Source organism: Zosterops lateralis (genome assembly GCF_965231275.1).
Source record: "Zosterops lateralis genome assembly, chromosome: Z".
NCBI classification, from domain to species: Eukaryota; Metazoa; Chordata; class Aves; order Passeriformes; family Zosteropidae; genus Zosterops; species Zosterops lateralis.
The window spans coordinates 23,102,206-23,119,829 of NC_139800.1; the positions used below are offsets into that span (position 1 = coordinate 23,102,206).

General features: G+C 42.7%; 1 protein-coding gene across 1 annotated transcript in view; it reads right to left on the reverse strand.

Annotated features, from left to right (window-relative positions):
• CELF4 (CUGBP Elav-like family member 4) overlaps positions 1–17,624 on the reverse strand; it is a 693,954-nt gene that overhangs the window by 65,739 nt on the left and 610,591 nt on the right. The window contains exons 6-7 of the mRNA XM_083883995.1: positions 13,165–13,308; positions 3,701–3,848 (exon numbers count right to left, since the gene is read on the reverse strand). Of these exons, the coding sequence (XP_083740121.1) occupies positions 3,701–3,848; positions 13,165–13,308 (292 nt within the window). The remainder of the gene's footprint in view (positions 1–3,700; positions 3,849–13,164; positions 13,309–17,624) is intronic.

Sequence of the window (17,624 nt, forward strand, 5' to 3'; positions counted from 1 at the left end):
GAATGCCACTATGGGTGCATGAGACGTTTTAATATGTTCAGATTTGAGTAGCAACCCCCCTCACCACAAAAAAAAAAAAAAAAAAAAAAAAAGGCAGTACTTCAGCTTATTTCTTATACCCTGAGAAGACAAGCTGCTGCTTCCCCTTTTCTTATTTAAATGGAGTTGGCCTTTAAAAATGTCCTCTGTGGAGGTACAAGGAGCCAGCAGTGGTAACTGAAGTCCAAAGGCAATGCTCTCAGCATATGCCATCAGCTTCCAAATCACAAAGGCTACTTAAAATTTCAGTTGCTTTTCTAGATCTCTCCTTTATTTGCATAGAAAATGTAAATAATTTTTTTTTCTAAAATTGCAGCAAGGGATTTATGCTTGCTATTTTGTGCATGTCTAAGGAAGTTTAGGCATATTTATTGGAATTCTTTAATTTTCTTCTTATAAAGAACCACCCTGGAGAGGTCAGATCTGTAGCTGGAGTAAAACTGGCATAATGCCACTGTGGAAAACAAATGGTGATGGTGCATGCCAGTTGTGGATTTCATCCCTTGTTTGAAGTCTCTTGCTGTAGCTACACCAGGTGCAGATTTACAACATGAAGAGAGAGAAGGAAGGAGGGAGGGAGGGAGAGAGAGAGGAGCAAGAAGGAAGGAAGACTAAATAAAATTTCATTTCTAGCTCCTGGCTGCAGGTAACAGAGTAGCAGACCCACTGCCAGACCCACTTTTCACCTGAATTTTAGCAGTGATGGGAGAAATGTAAAACCTGTACCAAACTCTCAGAAATGTCAAATTAATTCCCTCACGGTTATGGGCTGTTGTGTGAGATAAACCTGACTTGATGGAAGACTGTTAAAAGGACAGCAAACAGTATTAAAATTTTCTTAATCTGAATATCTGAATTACCCACAGGGCATGCTGATTGCACTCCATTGACTGCAGTTCAAATGAGATGTCTAAGTTTTGTATGGTTAAAGCCAGGTGAGATGGATATTGTCTCTCATCTGTTAGATTTGCCTGGATCCAAAACTCTGAGCCCCGAGGTCCCATAGGATTAAATAACCTTGTGGTCATATTCCCAGGAATCCACTCTCCTAGAGGAGGGACTCAGAGAAAACCAGCTCTATTAGGAAGCCTGAAGATACCAACACAGAGGCACTGCGCTGAGCCAATACCTCCAAAGCCTCTAGGACTTCTCGGTTACCACAATATTTTTTTCTAGCACAATTTTTCTTTTGCTTCAGGAAGATCAAAACTTTTTTTTTTTTTTTTTTTTTTTTTTTTTTTTTTCCCCTGGGAACTTTGAAATATTTCGTTTTCCTTCCAAGGCAGAACAAAGATATACTTCAATGACTAAAAATACTGCTATGAAGCAGAATGATCAGTTTCCATTTGGCTTTCTGAATGCTAACAAAGCCAGCAGGAGAATTAATGTTAGGCTTCAGATATCTCCTGGCTACTCAAAAATCACTGCTACTGTTGTAGGCTTGCTTGCTCAGACATTATGTGAAACATTTTCTATGCATCTTATCACATGCTTTGTGAGTGTTGTAGTAATACAAGGAGTAATTTCAAAGTCTAAACATTTCTCCTAAGGAATAATTGTCAATGGACATTTCCACAAGACACCACAGAGATTTTTCATGAAGGAAGCTACTCATTCAAGGTAAATCTACAATAATGCTGAAGTGAATAGGCTCTGTGATTGAAAAAATGCCATTAGGAGAGTGCAAAATTGGCTGCCGTGAAAGACATCAAGCGATCATCTAAACCAGCATCTTATTTTCAATAATGACCAGTCATGGGTGATCCAGGAAGCATGTAAAAAACATGAGTTTCCTTTCCTGTATTCTGACAGTGAGAGTTCAACAGTCCCCTCATCCTGTCAAACACTGGAATAGGCTGCCAAGGGAAATGGTGGAATTGCCATCCCTGGATGTATTTTAAAGACACATTGATGTGGTGTTGGAGGATATGGTTTAATGGTGGGCTTGGCAGTGCTGAGTTAATGGTAAACTTTGATGATCTTAAAGGTCCTTTATAACCTAAATTGCATGATTCTATGACTCTGAAAGGCACTGGTCATAGCAGAAGTGGAAACGATTACACTAAAAAAGAGCTGGGATATTTTTTATGTGCTGGAGATCCTGTTAGGCGCAGAATTTGGCTGTCGTACAGGTATTTTCACACCCATGTCACAGAATGCACTCATTTTCAAGAATATACTTTTGTATATTCAAAAGAGCTTGTGCTCTTTTGTGGTGGGCCCATTGCAAACCACTGCCTGTATTCAGCTTTCCAGGCCGTGACAATATTTGAATTCCAGGGAGTCTTTGTTTGATGTTCTCTGTGCTCCCACCAACACAAAACAAATCTAGCTAATGCAAATATGATAATCTTGCCAGCCATGGGTTTAAAGGGTGCACATATAATTAAGCCACTTTTTTATTTGGATTTGCAGTAGCTTCATCAACTTTTTGTTTATACATTTATCATTGTGTAAACATGTATTTTGAAATGTGCAGTATAAGGTTTTTGAGTCAAGTGCTTCTCATTGGGTGTCCATAAAGTCTTGTGGAATTAGACCTCTCTTTCTTACTCTCCCTTCTCTTCCCAGTCCCTCGTGATATTTTGTTACAAATGCTCCTTTCGACATGTATCTTTGAGTCCTCTGCCTCCCTACCAGACTCTAGTATATTGCAAAACTTCCCAAATCCTCACTTCTGTCCAGGTTTGGCCCTACTTTTCCTCCTTCCCTATTTCCCTGCTGTTAGGCCACATGTCAGTCCAGGACTACCAGGGCTGATGATTCTTTGATCTGTTCCTGACCAAATGGTAATCTTGGTCTTCAAGCCCCAAGAAAGACAGTCCTGTTCCTGCCTCAGCTTATTTCTCTGCCTGCTGAGCCATATACTGCAGTTCCTAGAATGGGCTTTTTACAGCCTGCCCAGATCCTGGGAGCCCTTCACTGGCTACCTGCCTGTGTTCTTGCAGCCAGAAGCCCCCTCACTAAACATTCCAGGTAGCATCAGTTGTCCTCTTTGACTACCTTCTCTCCTATTTCACAACAGTGGGAAAGCTGTTATGAAATGTTTTGCCTTATGTGTCCAAAGGCAAAATTCATATTGCTAATGATATTGCATCTCACCAGAATCCTCTTTTGTTAGTCTTTGTGATGGCCTGGATGTGATAGCACCGGAACTGATCCCTTGGACACATATGTGCACCAATAAACCACATAGGCCACTATGGAATGTTTTGTGATGTTTGAAGGGTTCCCAGAGCTAAAGAGAAGTTGTGTATGGGATTAGACTGAGAAATGTCATAGAAGCACAGAATAGTTAAGGTTCTAAAAGACCTCTAAGATGATTGAGTCCAACCATTAATCCAGCAGTGCCAAGCCTGCCACAAAGCCATGTCTCCAAATTCTACGTCTACACACCTTTTAAGTAATTCCAGGGATGGACATTAGTTCACTGCCCTGGGAGTCTGTTACAGTGTATGACAAAGCTTTTGGGAAAGCAACTTTTGCTAATATCCAATCCAAACCTCCCACCTGAGACTCTTTCCTCTGGTCCTTTCCCTTATTACCTGGTAGGAGAGACTGATTCGCACCTGGCTAAAGAGTGCCAAGTCCTGCCAGGTGTTCTGTGGGACATGTTCTGATCTCCCTGCCCTTTGCCCTCTCCAGCCCTTTTCCCCCTTACCTGAGGTTGGAGTCATGGGAGCGGCTGCCAGGCCGTTCATGTTCAGAGCCGCCATCTGCTGCATCTGGGCTGCGGCAAAGGCTGCCATGGGGTTCAGGTATCCACCCTGCGCCACCGATGCCATGATCGCCGCTTGCTGCTGCATCAGCTGGAACAAAGAGAGCAGAGAAAAAATATCACGCGGCCACTGGCGGAGCAGCCTGTGGCACTGGCACCAGGAGGGCACCCAGTGAGGGGGGTATGCATAGCAAGTTCTGGGGTGTCAGCACACCACCCCTGTGGTACCCCCATGCCCCAGGCTTGGTCATTCTTTGCTTTACAGGGGCTGGGAGCAAAGGGCATCTTTGCAGCTTGGAGTCTTTATGGTCCCCACCCCACCATGTGTTCCCTAGTGTGGAGGTGTCCTGTGGCCTGAACTCAGCCCACCAGCTCCTTGGTATTTCTCTGGTCAGAAAGGCAGAGAAAAATCTTTATTCAGACAAAACAATTTATTTGAGCAGAGCAGTTTCATGGCTTACATTGCTTATATCAAAACTCTGGGAAAGCCTGGAGGTTACTGATGGGAGACCTCCATATGTAGGAAAAGGGGAGTCTTTCTATAAAGCAGAAATTTTGACTACTTCTCTAGAGATAACCTGATTTATTGACATTTGTCAGGGACAAAAATCACTTTTTTTTGTGCTGCTAGGAGGCTTCAGCTGGGTACTGAGCAAAACCGCAACTAAAATTTCTAATCTGATCATAGCACCTATTTCCATCCATCAGAGACCCTCAGAAGTGCTGTACAAAAGAAGGGAGCTCCCCTGTTTTAGCAAAATTGACATTATTGAATGTCAATAATGTTTTTCCCTCTGTTTTTGATCTGAGTTGACTTTCTCAATTAATTTTTTTCTAGAAAGTGGTCAAAATGCAGCTTCTCTCAGGGCACATGCAAAAGTCAGAAATAAAGAGTGCAGGCTGCATTTTCTGGCATTCGGGGCTAAAAATTTTGGAGCAGAAGGCTGGTGAATGTTTATGAATCCTGGAAATGCTTCTTTGATCAAAACATGACATTGTTATCATTCCATTACACCCTGAACCTAGCATATAGCTGGTGCAGTTCATGCATTACGGCTGCAGAGAGATTTTAAAATTGTCCTGGTGTGAAGGATAAGACAGTTTGGTTGAAGCTGCTTCTTGTCTCCCTCCCTGGTGCTGTACAAAGAGCCAGACAGGGTGGTTATATCTGGGTATCCAACCCTCTGTAGTGACAAGCGCTGGGTGCTTAGAGAAGGTGTGGGGGAGAGAAAATGTGCAGAAACTTTGGGAAACCTCACTCTGTACATTCCTCAGTCTCTGGTAATCTGTGACTTGATGATAATAGTGGAAAAGTGTTTTTCTGTGGTGATTTTAGAAGTGAGTCATGTCTTTGCTGTCTCCAAAAATGGAGTAACTGTTTTACTGCTCTCTCTGATTTCACTCTGTCTCCCATCAGGAAATCACCTCTGATGATGTTCTTTAAGCACATGAGACATGCTTCTCAGAATTAAAAGACCTCAGAAGTCAGGGCAAGGAACAGACTGTTCCCTTCTGTTCGCTTTAATATTGAAGTATCAGCTAAATTAGCTGTTCTTACACATATATACTAAAACAAACTTGAAATCACTGCACTCATTCAAATGCTGAAACTTTCTCTGTCACTATCCATAAACAGTCCAAAGTAAGTTGACAACAACCTGCTGAATAACTTTGTACAAGTTATGTAAATTTGCCTTGATTTCTCCAGCAAAAAAATACAACACAGGATAGCTGACTCCACATATTGTCAGATCTACAGGTGAAATGTGTTGTACTGGATTGGAGTATTATTATTTTTTGAAGCCAAATCAGATTGGTGGCAAAGTGGTGGCTTTCTCTTTGATGGTTAATTACCCTTTTTTATTTTACCCTGCATAAGGCACTTTTACATTTTAATTAGTGATATTTTGCTCATTGAAATTACTGATGGAATGATTAGACAACCTTTTGTGTTATACACTATGTGGGCTCTCCTTTAAGGAGTATGTTTATTCCTGGGCATCATTTGAGTTTATTTTCCAGAGGAGGTACTGAGCAGGCAATATCAGAAAGTAGGAAGGGGAATCCATCCATCTTTAACACTGGATTGACTCCAACACTAGGTGTGCTGACTCACATCTCATTTTCTGTTCTGGGTGTTTTTACCTGGGTGATGCCTAAAGATTTTTTTTGTTTGTTTGTTTCTAAAATATATTTTTCATGTATTTGTAGATTTTTAATACATAGTTTTATAGCCTCTAGCACCTTCTTACCCCTTCTCACACTTTGATGCTGTAAAAATAAGGTCCTAACCTGTCATATGGGAAACTAGATCAGGTGCTTCTGCTACAAAACAGAGGTGCTTCTGCAGAGAACAGTCACCAATATCTATTATACTCAGTGTTCTGTGAATGTACTCTCCAAGATGTCCTAGAGAGCAGATAACCCCTCTGGCAAGTTGAAATGAGCCCTTCCCATCATGACCTGGATGACACAGACCTCTCTGCAGCCTTCAGACCTAGTCCATAGGGTAAAAGTGGGACTGCCTGCAGCTGGAAGGAGTGGAGCATGCCACAGCTGAACACAGCTGTGTACCCCAGCTGATGGCTTTGCTTCCTTGGCTGGAGAGGTGGCCTCAACCAAGGCTCGAGGAATGTCTGGATGTTCCAACCCTTGACAAACTTTCTGCCATACTTCTGAGGTCACAGATCCCATTCATGCCCATTCCACTCTAATTGGAGGTGTTCAGGGGCAAAGGCTAAGGAGGAAGAAGAGGGGGCACCTACCCAGCCCAGAGGCTGATGGTCAGAGCTTGGCTGAGTGCAATGGCACCACGAGGGTGAGAGGACAGGAACTCAGTCACCTTGAAAGAAGCTGACGGCATAAGATTTACCTCCTTCCCCCCCAGGGTGGCTCTAGGGAAATTTACAGAAGGAGAACAAGTCCTGTAAGGGTCACCAGTCTTCCTTCTAAAACCTCCAAGGCATCCTCAGTGAAAGTCATCCCACTTCTTCCCCAGCTCCCCCTGAAGACAAATGTCCCATCCACTCTCCTTTCACTTTAAAAGAGACCCAGTGTATGGTCCCAGTTAATAAAGCTGTAGAAAGTGAGGCAGTGACCCCACCAGAGGCAAATCAATAGCAGCAGGGCCCTTGGGTATTGTGTACTTTAAAATATGCCATTTGAAATGCAGATTTTCCCTGCCAGGGCTGGGGCTACAGAGCACTAATCAGGAAGGCAGCAGCCTTATTATCTCAGACTGATCCAAGGGGACAGAGAGGAGCTTTTCCCTCCCTTAGCTGAAAGGACGTACTTCCTTTTGCTTCTCCTACTTCCTTCACATGACCTTTGCTTCAGTATTTAGAGCTTTTCCCTATCCATTTTAAAGACTCTTGCCTTCTTTCCTGCTTTCTTTTCTATTGCTCAAATATTTATCTTCTGAGGAGACCAGAAGATGCTACCAGACTGGTTCCTGCCCTTGGACAGCACCCCAAGAGATCAAGAGCCTGCAGTCACCATCCCCATGCTTGAAACAGGTGGAGAGGCACTGGAAAAGCCATCCAAAGCATGGGAAGGGCTGACAGTGTTGATTGATCAATAGAGACACATGTAAGGGTTTGCCTTACACATCTTTGTCCTACTTCAAGTTGCAATAGTGTTCAAGGGCAGGAAATACTGTCCTTTTCTTGCAGGAGGAACAATTGCATGGAGAGATGAAGGAACTTTCTCAGAGCAAAAAAATCCTACTAGAAATAGGAAAAGCATGCACAGCCTGCCTTCCCCATCCCCCAAACGAAATGTGTGTAAAACTGAAGAAGGGGAAGAGGAGAAAGGAGGATCATTTCTGATGAGCTCTTTCTGAAATAGCGTGATCATTGCCCTTCAGTCTTTCTCTGAACAATGTGATGACCTTCTCCTTTTTTTTCCAGTGCTATTTTCTTTCTTTGTCTCTGAGCCACACAATGTTTTGTTTGACTTTTCATATTCTTCATTCAGCAATAATAACAATAAAAGTAATAACAGAATCCCACACTTCCCACCTCTAATTATTTATACAAAGACTTAGCTAATGAATCCTCATGATATCCCTGTGATAGAAAGAAGCAAGTAAAGTAATCAATCAAGCAGTAATACAACCCATATTTGGTAAAATCATGTAACTGACAAATTCATGTCTACTATACCTAACTGGGAACTGGTTAAAACTAAAACTACTTTCCAATCCTTGAAACAAATAGAAATAATTGCTAGAAAAATCAGAATTGTCCTTCATACTTCTTATGTTTTCTTGGAAATAGAAATTTCTGCTTTGAAAATAAAATTTAAATATAATTAGGATATTAAAAAACCTAAAAAATTGTGCAACACCTGGATTCATGTATCTTCATGTCTTTCCACAGTCTGACACACAATAGCCTGGGTTCCTAACTTCCTGAGAACTGTGGAAAGCCCTCAAAAAGTTCTAAAATATTTGTATGTAGAGCCCAAATCTTATTCATTATTTCTGAATTACCAGGGAGCTAGTGGTCAGAAATATGGTATTATCCCTGCTACAAAGTATTATGGCCTCAGAATAGCTTCCTTTTCTGGACTGGATCAGTGCAAATAATTTGCATAACAGGTAGTATTTACCAAATATACTGTCCCATTTTGGTAATTTAAATATAATAACTATAATATCTGGAAGATAGCCTGTAGACAATAATTTTTCCTGATTTCATATATATATATATATATAAGTATCTCTCCAAAATAATTTCACAGTACAAACTGAAGAAATACTGGAAAAAGCAATTTTTCCTGTCAGCACTACCTCAGATCATTTAGCAGAAATATCCTTTCATCTCCATAGGAGCTGGACAGGGAGGCAGAACAGGACACCCAGGGACACCAGGGTCAGAATGGTAGACATTGCTGCCCTAACTTCCCAGGGAGACCACTTAAGATGATGTCTGAGACCTCTACTGTGCTGGATATCCCAAATTTTTGTTACAGTTATTGTCTGCAGTTCAGGAGCAGCAGCCTTTTGTACTTTTTCAGAGTGAAGAGAGCTGGGATTTACTGAGAAAGGACTTTTTCCAGGCTAGAGAAGAAATGTTAGCATTGCCTGTGTTGTCTCTGTCCCAGCCTATCTGTTTTTACACACTGGCTCTATGCCTATCCCCTACTGTCCATGCAATAAGTCCCATGGGTGGAGTTTGGCCAGAAGACTGTGGCTAACAGTCCCACCCCATTTTTTATGCAAACTTGATTTATGACTTTGATCTTATCTTAAATAATTTAAAAATTAAATAATTTATACTGTATCTGTCACTTTCCAAGGCTCCTTCCTTTGTTCTTGCTTTACTCTTCTGCATTTTCCCATCTCCCTCATTCTTTTTTGATCTGTGAACATTTCCTTTCTGCATGGTGAGGCATCACTGACATGAGACAGGCACTAAACACTCCTTGCCCCTTTACTTCACTGAAAGACCTGCAGGAACTGTAGCTTATTTGTGCCAGGACTATACTACCACCATTCACAGACTGTTTTGATTATCACTGCTTTTGATTTTGGGCTTGGCCACCCTAAGCAGGTGTGCTGTGCACTGTGAGGTGGAAAGTGTGCCTGCAGGTTCTTCCTAGATTGTCAGCAAATCAAAGGTGGTGCCAGGTAGCATCACTCTCCTTCTCTCCAGGCTGAATCCAGATCTATATCTCAACCTGGCCTTAGACTGCAGGAACAGCTGTCAGTACCCAGCTGATGTAGATTCACAGTAACCTGACAATGAAAAGGGCTGGTGCCCTGTACGCTTGTGAAATAAAATAAATAATTGCTCCATAAAAGGGGAAGTTAAATGAGTATGGGAAGATATTGCTGAAGAGAAAAAACCTAAAACAATCAAAAAACCCACCCTGAAATAAATTAGAGTAGGGGCTCTGGGAGCTTTAGGAAGCTATGAAATCTGACTTGCCTTGAGTTGCATACAAAAGAGGTGAGGTAGGTCTGATATGACTTTCTGTGCCACTGAAACAGCACAGAGTTGTTGCCAAGCCTCGTCTGGTCTGCTTCAGGGTGGCATATGAGAAAGGGATTGAAAACGGAGAACTCCCTTTGCTTCCTCATTTTTTTTTTGCCTCTGTGTCTGAGGCCAGATGGCTGCTGAACCCCAGGACTGGTTGCTTGGCTGATATGAGACTGTGGCTGCTATCAGGGTTAGTTGCTTAAGTTGAGGCTGAGGGGGTTGGCAATGTGCAGCAGCAGGGAGAGCTGTGGCATGGCCATTTGCTGGGCTGTAAGAGAGGTAACTTGGAGAGGACCTGGGGCCCATATCTGTCCTGATGGCAACACTAAAGTTTATCTGTCAAACTTTGATGAACTGAGACCCTTGCTGCCTCTTCTTAGCAGTGCTGCTGGGTTGGCAAACCCATGGCTGCCCACCAATCTATTAAACAGTCACACCATGGGGGTTTCCGCTACATTGACCACCTTGGTGCATTGAGACCTTTTTGGGAGCTAATCCAGTCACAGTAATATGCAAGGTGCTTCTCTGAGGGAAATTCAGCAAGAAACTGCATAACAGAGTCCTGAGCAACCTCCTCCATGGGGACAGACCATTAGAAGCTACTGAAAAAACCACTGTTGTGGGATTGCTTGGGGATTCTTATATATAGACATCAGTCAGGCTTGGACTGCTGGGGGATAGCTGGGAGGACAGGCTACAAGTAGGAATCAGAGAGCCTGATGTCTCATGCTTGTGCTGGCCTTACTATTAAGCACTGAGGCAATTCTTACACTAATGTTCCTGTCATACCACTCTGAGAAAGCTTATGGAGACACAGTACAAGAGAGAGCCATGTCCCTGAGGGAGAAGGGAAAATAAATCAATCTGATCATTTGGTTTATTTGTACATGAGGAAACAAGATCAGGGAGTCAAACAATTCAACCAATGTCACAAGAGTTCCTGGTGGCAGTGGCATCACCCATCATGACAGTCCTGCTCCTGATATTTCACCTTCCCTCCTCTTCACCCGCCTTAGCTCTTCAGCTTCAGGCTGAATAAAACTGCTGTCTCCCTTTCTCTCTCCCATATTGATTCCTCCATCTCCTGCTGGCATTTGTGAGGTGCCAATCACCCTGATATCTGAGAGCCAGCAGTCCAAGCTGGATTAATCAGGACTGAGGCAACGTCACAGAACCTCAATGCTCCCTTCCTTCCCTTTCATGTGAGATGGAGCAGATAGGGAGGCTGATTGAGAGACAGCATCTAAGCATGCTCTGGGTGTACAGAAACTACACAGAAATATGATCCCATCATTTAGACAGCTCTGAAGTCCCCAGGGTAATTGGTGTCACCAGCTTGTCATATCCAATGGGTCAAGATCTAAAACTTATTCTTTCCCTCTTATTAGCATTTTTATCAGGAAAATAAGAGTATGGGTCCAATTCTGCTTTCACAGGAATCAACATGAAAAATATCCATTTGTTTCAAGTGGATGGGAGAAGACCAGAAATTCTTTTTCCTCTTCCTTCCACCTTGATTCCTCACCTCCCCTTGTAATGTACCTGTATTATCTGGTGAGAAACAGAGGAAACTCTTGTTATGTAAAGGTGCAAGCTGCATACTCTCATATCAGTATAAACCTTGCCTGGAAATTAGAAGAGTTGCTTTAGATTAAGAGTAATGCAAGAAGAATTTTTCGACCAGAACATCAGGACAATTGTGTCTTTACCATCTCTCCAACTGCCTGACCAATGTCTGTAGAGTAACACTGAAGCCACTTCTTCTGCCTGACAACCTCAGCAGATGTTTGTCCCAAGTTGTCTATGGATTGCATCCTCTTGATTCCTCTGGTACATGGGGAAAAAGGTGCTACATCCTTCTGGCAGTCTGCTGGCCACTGACCTAGGCTCATTTGGGATTTACTGTCTCTTTTCCATTTCCAGCAGCCTTCCCTGGCTAGGAGGAGCATTAAACACAGCCAGACTGAGGAGGAAATAGCTCTTCTATCTTGTGAGAAAGAAAGCAGAGGACAAAGGAAGAGACAGAGATTGACTTTGACTAGGAATAAAAATGAAGATAGCAAAATGGAAGTATTTTGCTCCCTGTCCTCTAGAATTTTTCTAGAAGACAGAGAACAAAAACTCCAGAAGTGCACCAAGAGGTGCAGTTGGAAGGAGAGGAGGAACTTCAGTGGAGCTCTACAGCATATCTTCACAACTCTGCATGGCTCATACAAGGGTTAGGCTGGATTGTACCAAGTGTTCAGCAAGGTACAGGACCATCAGAGAAGAACAGAAATGCCAAGACCTTAAAATTAAAAAGAGAACATGGTGATGTGATGGGAAATACTTGGTGCCAACACATGAGAAAGAAACAGTGAGGGAAGGAAATAAAACCTTGTGGTTATTGCACTGGAAAGAGTACTGGCACACCAGAGTGTTATTCCTGAGCTAGTCCTGCATACCTAAGGCAAGATTTGGGTCTCCCATTCAGGAAGATGTTACTCTGGACAGTGTGTTCAGCAGTCCTTCTCTCCTGTGCACAAATCGTGCAGAGGGCCACATTTTGCCATTGAATAGGTGAACCACCAGTGTGCATTGTCACTGCCCGAAAATCTGCTTCAGAGAAAGCAGCCAAAGTCACTGGGTAGTATTGTGTCTGCCTGCTGCAGGCATCACCTGCATCTTCCTCCAAAATACCAGGCAGAGATTTACCTGAGCCCGGTCTTGTCTTGCAGATCCTTTTTAGTTTTAGCTTAAGGAAAAGAAGCAATTCCAGAGGCATCCATTTCAGAACACCATCACCAGCACAGCCCCCCGTACAGTCACATCATCTCAGGTTTGGCATGTTCACAGGAAACCTGAAGTTAGCACAATAGGATTTTTTTTTTTTCCCAGAGTGCTTCAATCATATTCCTTGGTTCAGCAGGACTGTGTGTGGGCATATAACTGTGTGTACATTTTATTATTATCTATCATGCTTTGTGAATCTAAAAACATTTCTCTCAACAGATCCTGTTTTATCCTGTGGTCACTCCAAAGATACCCACAAAGTGATGCAAGGCGCAGCAGTGCCATGGTGACATGGGACAGAGAACTGGAATAAACTCAGCAGGCTTCTTTTACCCCAATCCTCAAAGTGTAGCTGTGCTTTTATTTGACAACAATGGCTTAACCCCCATAGGGAGTGTTTTGCAAGGCTCAACACATGACCAAAAGTTATTGCTAGAACTGTCTATGGCATCTTGGAGACACCTGGGAGATTCCCAGAGTCTACCCTGGATGGCATGGCTAATTTTTATTCCCATCATATCACCAGTTTAAAAAATAAGCCACCGCTTCCTCTTCTGCCCAGGTTTTTGTCCACTCCCGTGAGTTTTTTGCACATTTCCAGGTGATACTGCTCCTCCCATGAACACCCAGAGAGCTGGTGTCTATACTTACTGCCTGTGCATAGGCGCCATAGGCTCCAAACTGGATGGCCATGGGGTTGAACATGCCCATTTGTCCTGCCATTTGCTGCATGCGCCTCATTGTACGCTCCTTGTCCGTGTCCGCAAACTTCACCACCAGGCTTGAAGAGGCCCCCTGCAGCACAGGAAACAAAAGGAGACACACAGGGAATGAACCCGATGCACACCAACTCATTAATCCATACATCTAACACTGATTTAGTAGAATGGGACCCACTTCCTGATGTTTTTCATGCAGCCCATCAGGCTATGAATTTTGACCCTTACAATAGGGTGAGAGAATCAGGAAGTAAAGGACCATGGAGGGTAAAAGCCAGCAGCCTGGCTCCTAGCTGAATCCAAAATTCAAGCTTCTAGGATGTCAATTCAAGCTTCTAGGATGTCATTTATATTTTCTCTGCAAAAGATGTTGTCTTATTCTTTCAACCTTAAGGCATCGAATGTTGTCCTCATCAGAAGACAAAGATCTGGACACAGTGCAGCAAAATGTAGGAGGCTTTGCTGCATGAATGTGATAGAACTTGTGGACTGATTTGATTTGGTGGAATGTGTGAGGTCCCTGCATTCCTGAAGATCCCTGAAGTGGATCACCCTTTCACAACACTGTGTCTTGTAACCTCCAAGTCCAGTGAGAAATCCCTGCCTAGCCTTGGAGACAGGAGTCAGTGTGCTGGGCTGGGTGTTTGCGTCATCATGAAACACCATCTCTTTAGCACTGCTAAATTAAGGGAGCAAAAATAGTGCTGGATAGATGTGAGCTTCCTCTCCACTAACAGTAGGAATAGAGGCTACCACAAAAGACCCCACACATTTCCAGGAAAGATTTACGATATTAGGATTATGTCTGCAGTCAAAATCAGCACAGAACTATGGATGATCATTAGGGCTGGCCGCAGAAATCTGTGAAAAATGTAGTGCTTCTGGGAATGAAAGAAATCCCTCTCCTTCCCAAAACCAGAAGAAAGATCAGTAACTGCAATCCTTAAATTTCTGATAGAAGGCAGAGATAAGAAGAAATAGATCTACCTAGGAAGGAATTTTTTTGTCTGTCTCCAAGGAAGTCCTAACTTCACAGATTGTTTTTTTTCCCCACAGGGCAGCCTTCCTAGGGATAGGGGAAGTGTAGGGGAGGGACAGTCTGGCTGCAGCCCTGACAGCAGGGAACATCTGCCCTGGGAGCTGGGCTGCCACCCAGCCTGGAGAGATGGGCAGGTGAGCTGCCAGAACACTGACAAAGAGCAGCTGAAATAATTATGCTCCCATAGCTTCTGTTTTGACAAACTAGTATTCACTGGCAGAAGTACAGTCAGTGGGGAAATGACCAACTCAGTTTCTGGCTATGCCAGAGGTCCTGTTGTAGGACCCTTGTTTTTCTGGCAGAAGAGGAATTTTCTGGGATTGCACAAGAAAAATATTATTAACTGGCTTACACGTGTCCCTATGTACCTGTAACTGGAAAAAAGAGTCTTGGTGAAAGCAGAATTACTCTGCTACAAAATGGGAAGAGTATAGTAAACCACAGCTATAGACATACATATATGTAAGTCTAAGCTATACATATTCAGTATCCTCTTCAGATCCTCAGTTATGAATAAAGACTTGAGGAATTAACCTGCTAAAAAAAGACTCCAACAATCTAACATCACACAATGAGTGATGTTCCCTTGAATTAGCAATCTGTTCTGGGAGAAAGTGATTTTCATTGGCAAAGAATCTTTCTTTTTGACCTGTTAGTCTCTCTCTAATAAATCTATAACCCACTCACACAGTGTGGTGAAGAGGAAGGTTTTGAAAGAAGTTTCAGGAAAACAAAGAGATGCAGAGATATATGGTCCATTTAAAGATAGAGAGCAATCTTCAGCAGTTATTATACAACCAAAACAGAAGGAGGAGTGGAGGAGAGGAGAGAAAAAAAACCCTGTAGCCAAAAATTCCCCTTCATTTCTGTTGAAGGTTGAGTGACTTTTAATTTTTCTTTAGATCACATGATGCAGGTATTGATCCTTCCCCAAATCACACTCTTAATTGCAGCTCATCGACAAATGAATATTTTAATGCATACATTTCCTGCTAATTATCACCTGGACCAGTTCTTAATTAGATTTCAACACTCATTTAATTAACCCTGATCCAAGAGACTGTTTGGTAACTTGCATCTAATGATTTAAACCTATTTGCAGCTGTATTGGAGGGAGGCACTGGTCCACAGCAGATTGGGCTGTTCAGAGCTGCTGTTGTGATTTGCAGAGCAGAGCCCGCATCATGATGGGCACAATGCAAGATGGAGGATTTTGAAACTGAGTAAGGTGAGAGTGTATTCATCTCTGCAGAAGGGGTTGTGAGGATGTGACCTGCTCTTGTTAGCATGACAGAGAAGTGTAAATAAGTTGGTGTCTTCCTTCTCCTTTTCTTTCAATCTCTGTTTGCCCTGGAAGTCTTAGGCCAGAGAACTGCCTCAAGCATTGACTGATGCCTCACACTGTTGAAAACGAAGCTATTATTGTAATGGCATCATGAAAACATGGGTAACTTCCACATGAAGTGCTTGCCCCTGGAGTGTTCTTCCCTTCTGATGTGAGCCATAGTGACTGCACAGCAGCTGTTTGACCCAATGGGATCTCATCTTGCTTCCTGAGAGATGTTTTTCTGGGTAGCCTATTGCAGCAGGACTTCAGGCCTCTTTGAACATTGCTATCATATACACAGGGCAGAAAGGCCATTTGCAAATAGATGCAGGCTAGACCACACACTACAAAGAAAGAAGAGAAAAATAAGAGGTTTTTCTAAGAGGTCTCTGCAATGAGATGTGCATGTAAGTGGTTAAAGATGTGTAGCCAGTAGAGATGCTGCATTGCTCTTGAATATGAAGACTGACCTTGGGATTGATGCTTTCAGTATGTGGCTCCTCATGTGCAGCTCTTTCATGGCCCAAAGGAAATCAGGCAGTAAACTGTATCAGATCAATCAGTGCAGGACTTTTAACAATGGAGCCAGATATTACTGTTCATATACAGCAGAACGAGGCTACTTTCTACTCCAGTGGCTTCTACTAATCCACTGGATAATAGAAATACCCCAGAATGGGTCAGATTTTCCATAGGGTAGAAATGCCACAGCCCTTCATCTGGACTATTTATTGCCTCCGTGAGAAATTAAACCAGGGCGTAAATCAGCTGTTGTCTGCTGACAAAGGCAATAGGTCCTATCTGCTCTGTCATTTACTATTAATACATAATCTCCTTACTTTCCCTGGTTCTTGGACTGGACCTCATATTTTGCTAAACCCCATGAGAGTTACACTGGATATGTCAATAATGTTTCAAGTGTATTTCTGCATTTTTTGGAGGAAAGGAACTGTTCCTTTCTCTACCCTGCAGACCAACAGTTAGAAGATACTGTCATGAAAGTGAGCATTCCTGCTGGTGCCTCTGCAACAGGCTGCTTGCAATTAGAATTTATCTCTTTTCTCATCAAATCAACATTCTTTTTCAAGTGCTTTGATATCTACTGATGAAAAGAATGATAACGGCTAAGTATTATTATGCTTCTCCTATTTTCTCTCGGGCCAGGAAGTCTACTTAATATGACTATCTTTCTTCCCATCCCCCTCCCACACATGGTAATGAATTACTCTCCTTAGTCAGCAGAGTCAAGGTACTCTCTAGGTTGGTGAGGCAAGGGAAAAGATGGAGGAAAAATCACTCTGTACCACACTCACTTTGTAATCCCTAATCAGAGTCCTCTGTGAGAAAAACTAATTTCCCAGCCTGTCTTGACGTGTGAAATAAAGTCATTCTTGAAAACAGGAGCTTGACAGGTCACTTGTGAAATTTCATATTCAGCTAAAAATAAAATATCCATCCATTGATATTTCATTTAAAGGCAAAGGAAAACAAATCTATTGCCTGGTTGTTGGAACTCTTTTCCATTAGATATGGTCTTCCAAATGGAGTGTATAGACAAATTAAGTAAAAGCATTTTAGCGGGCCAAACACTACTGTCCAGCAGCAGAGAAAGATCACAAAATCACAGAATCAACTAGGATGGAAAAGACCTTTGAGATAATTGAGTCCACCCTGTGATCTAACACCACTATGTCCATCAGACCATGGCACTGAGTGCTACATCCAGTCTTTTCTTAAACACCTCTAGGAACTGTGACTGTACAAACTCCCGAGCAGCCCACTCCAATGCCCAATCACCATTTCTGTGAAGAAATTTCTCCTAATGTCCAACCTAAACCTTGCCTGGAGAAGCTGAAGATTGTGTCCTCTTGTCCTATTGCCTGGGAGAAGAAACTGATCCTCCCTTGGTACAGACTCCTGTCAGAGAGTTGTAGAGAGCGATGTAGAGGTTCCCACTGATCCTCTTCTCCAGCCTTTTAACAGAGCCCAGGTTTCTCAGACATTCCTCATAGGACTTACAGTGTAG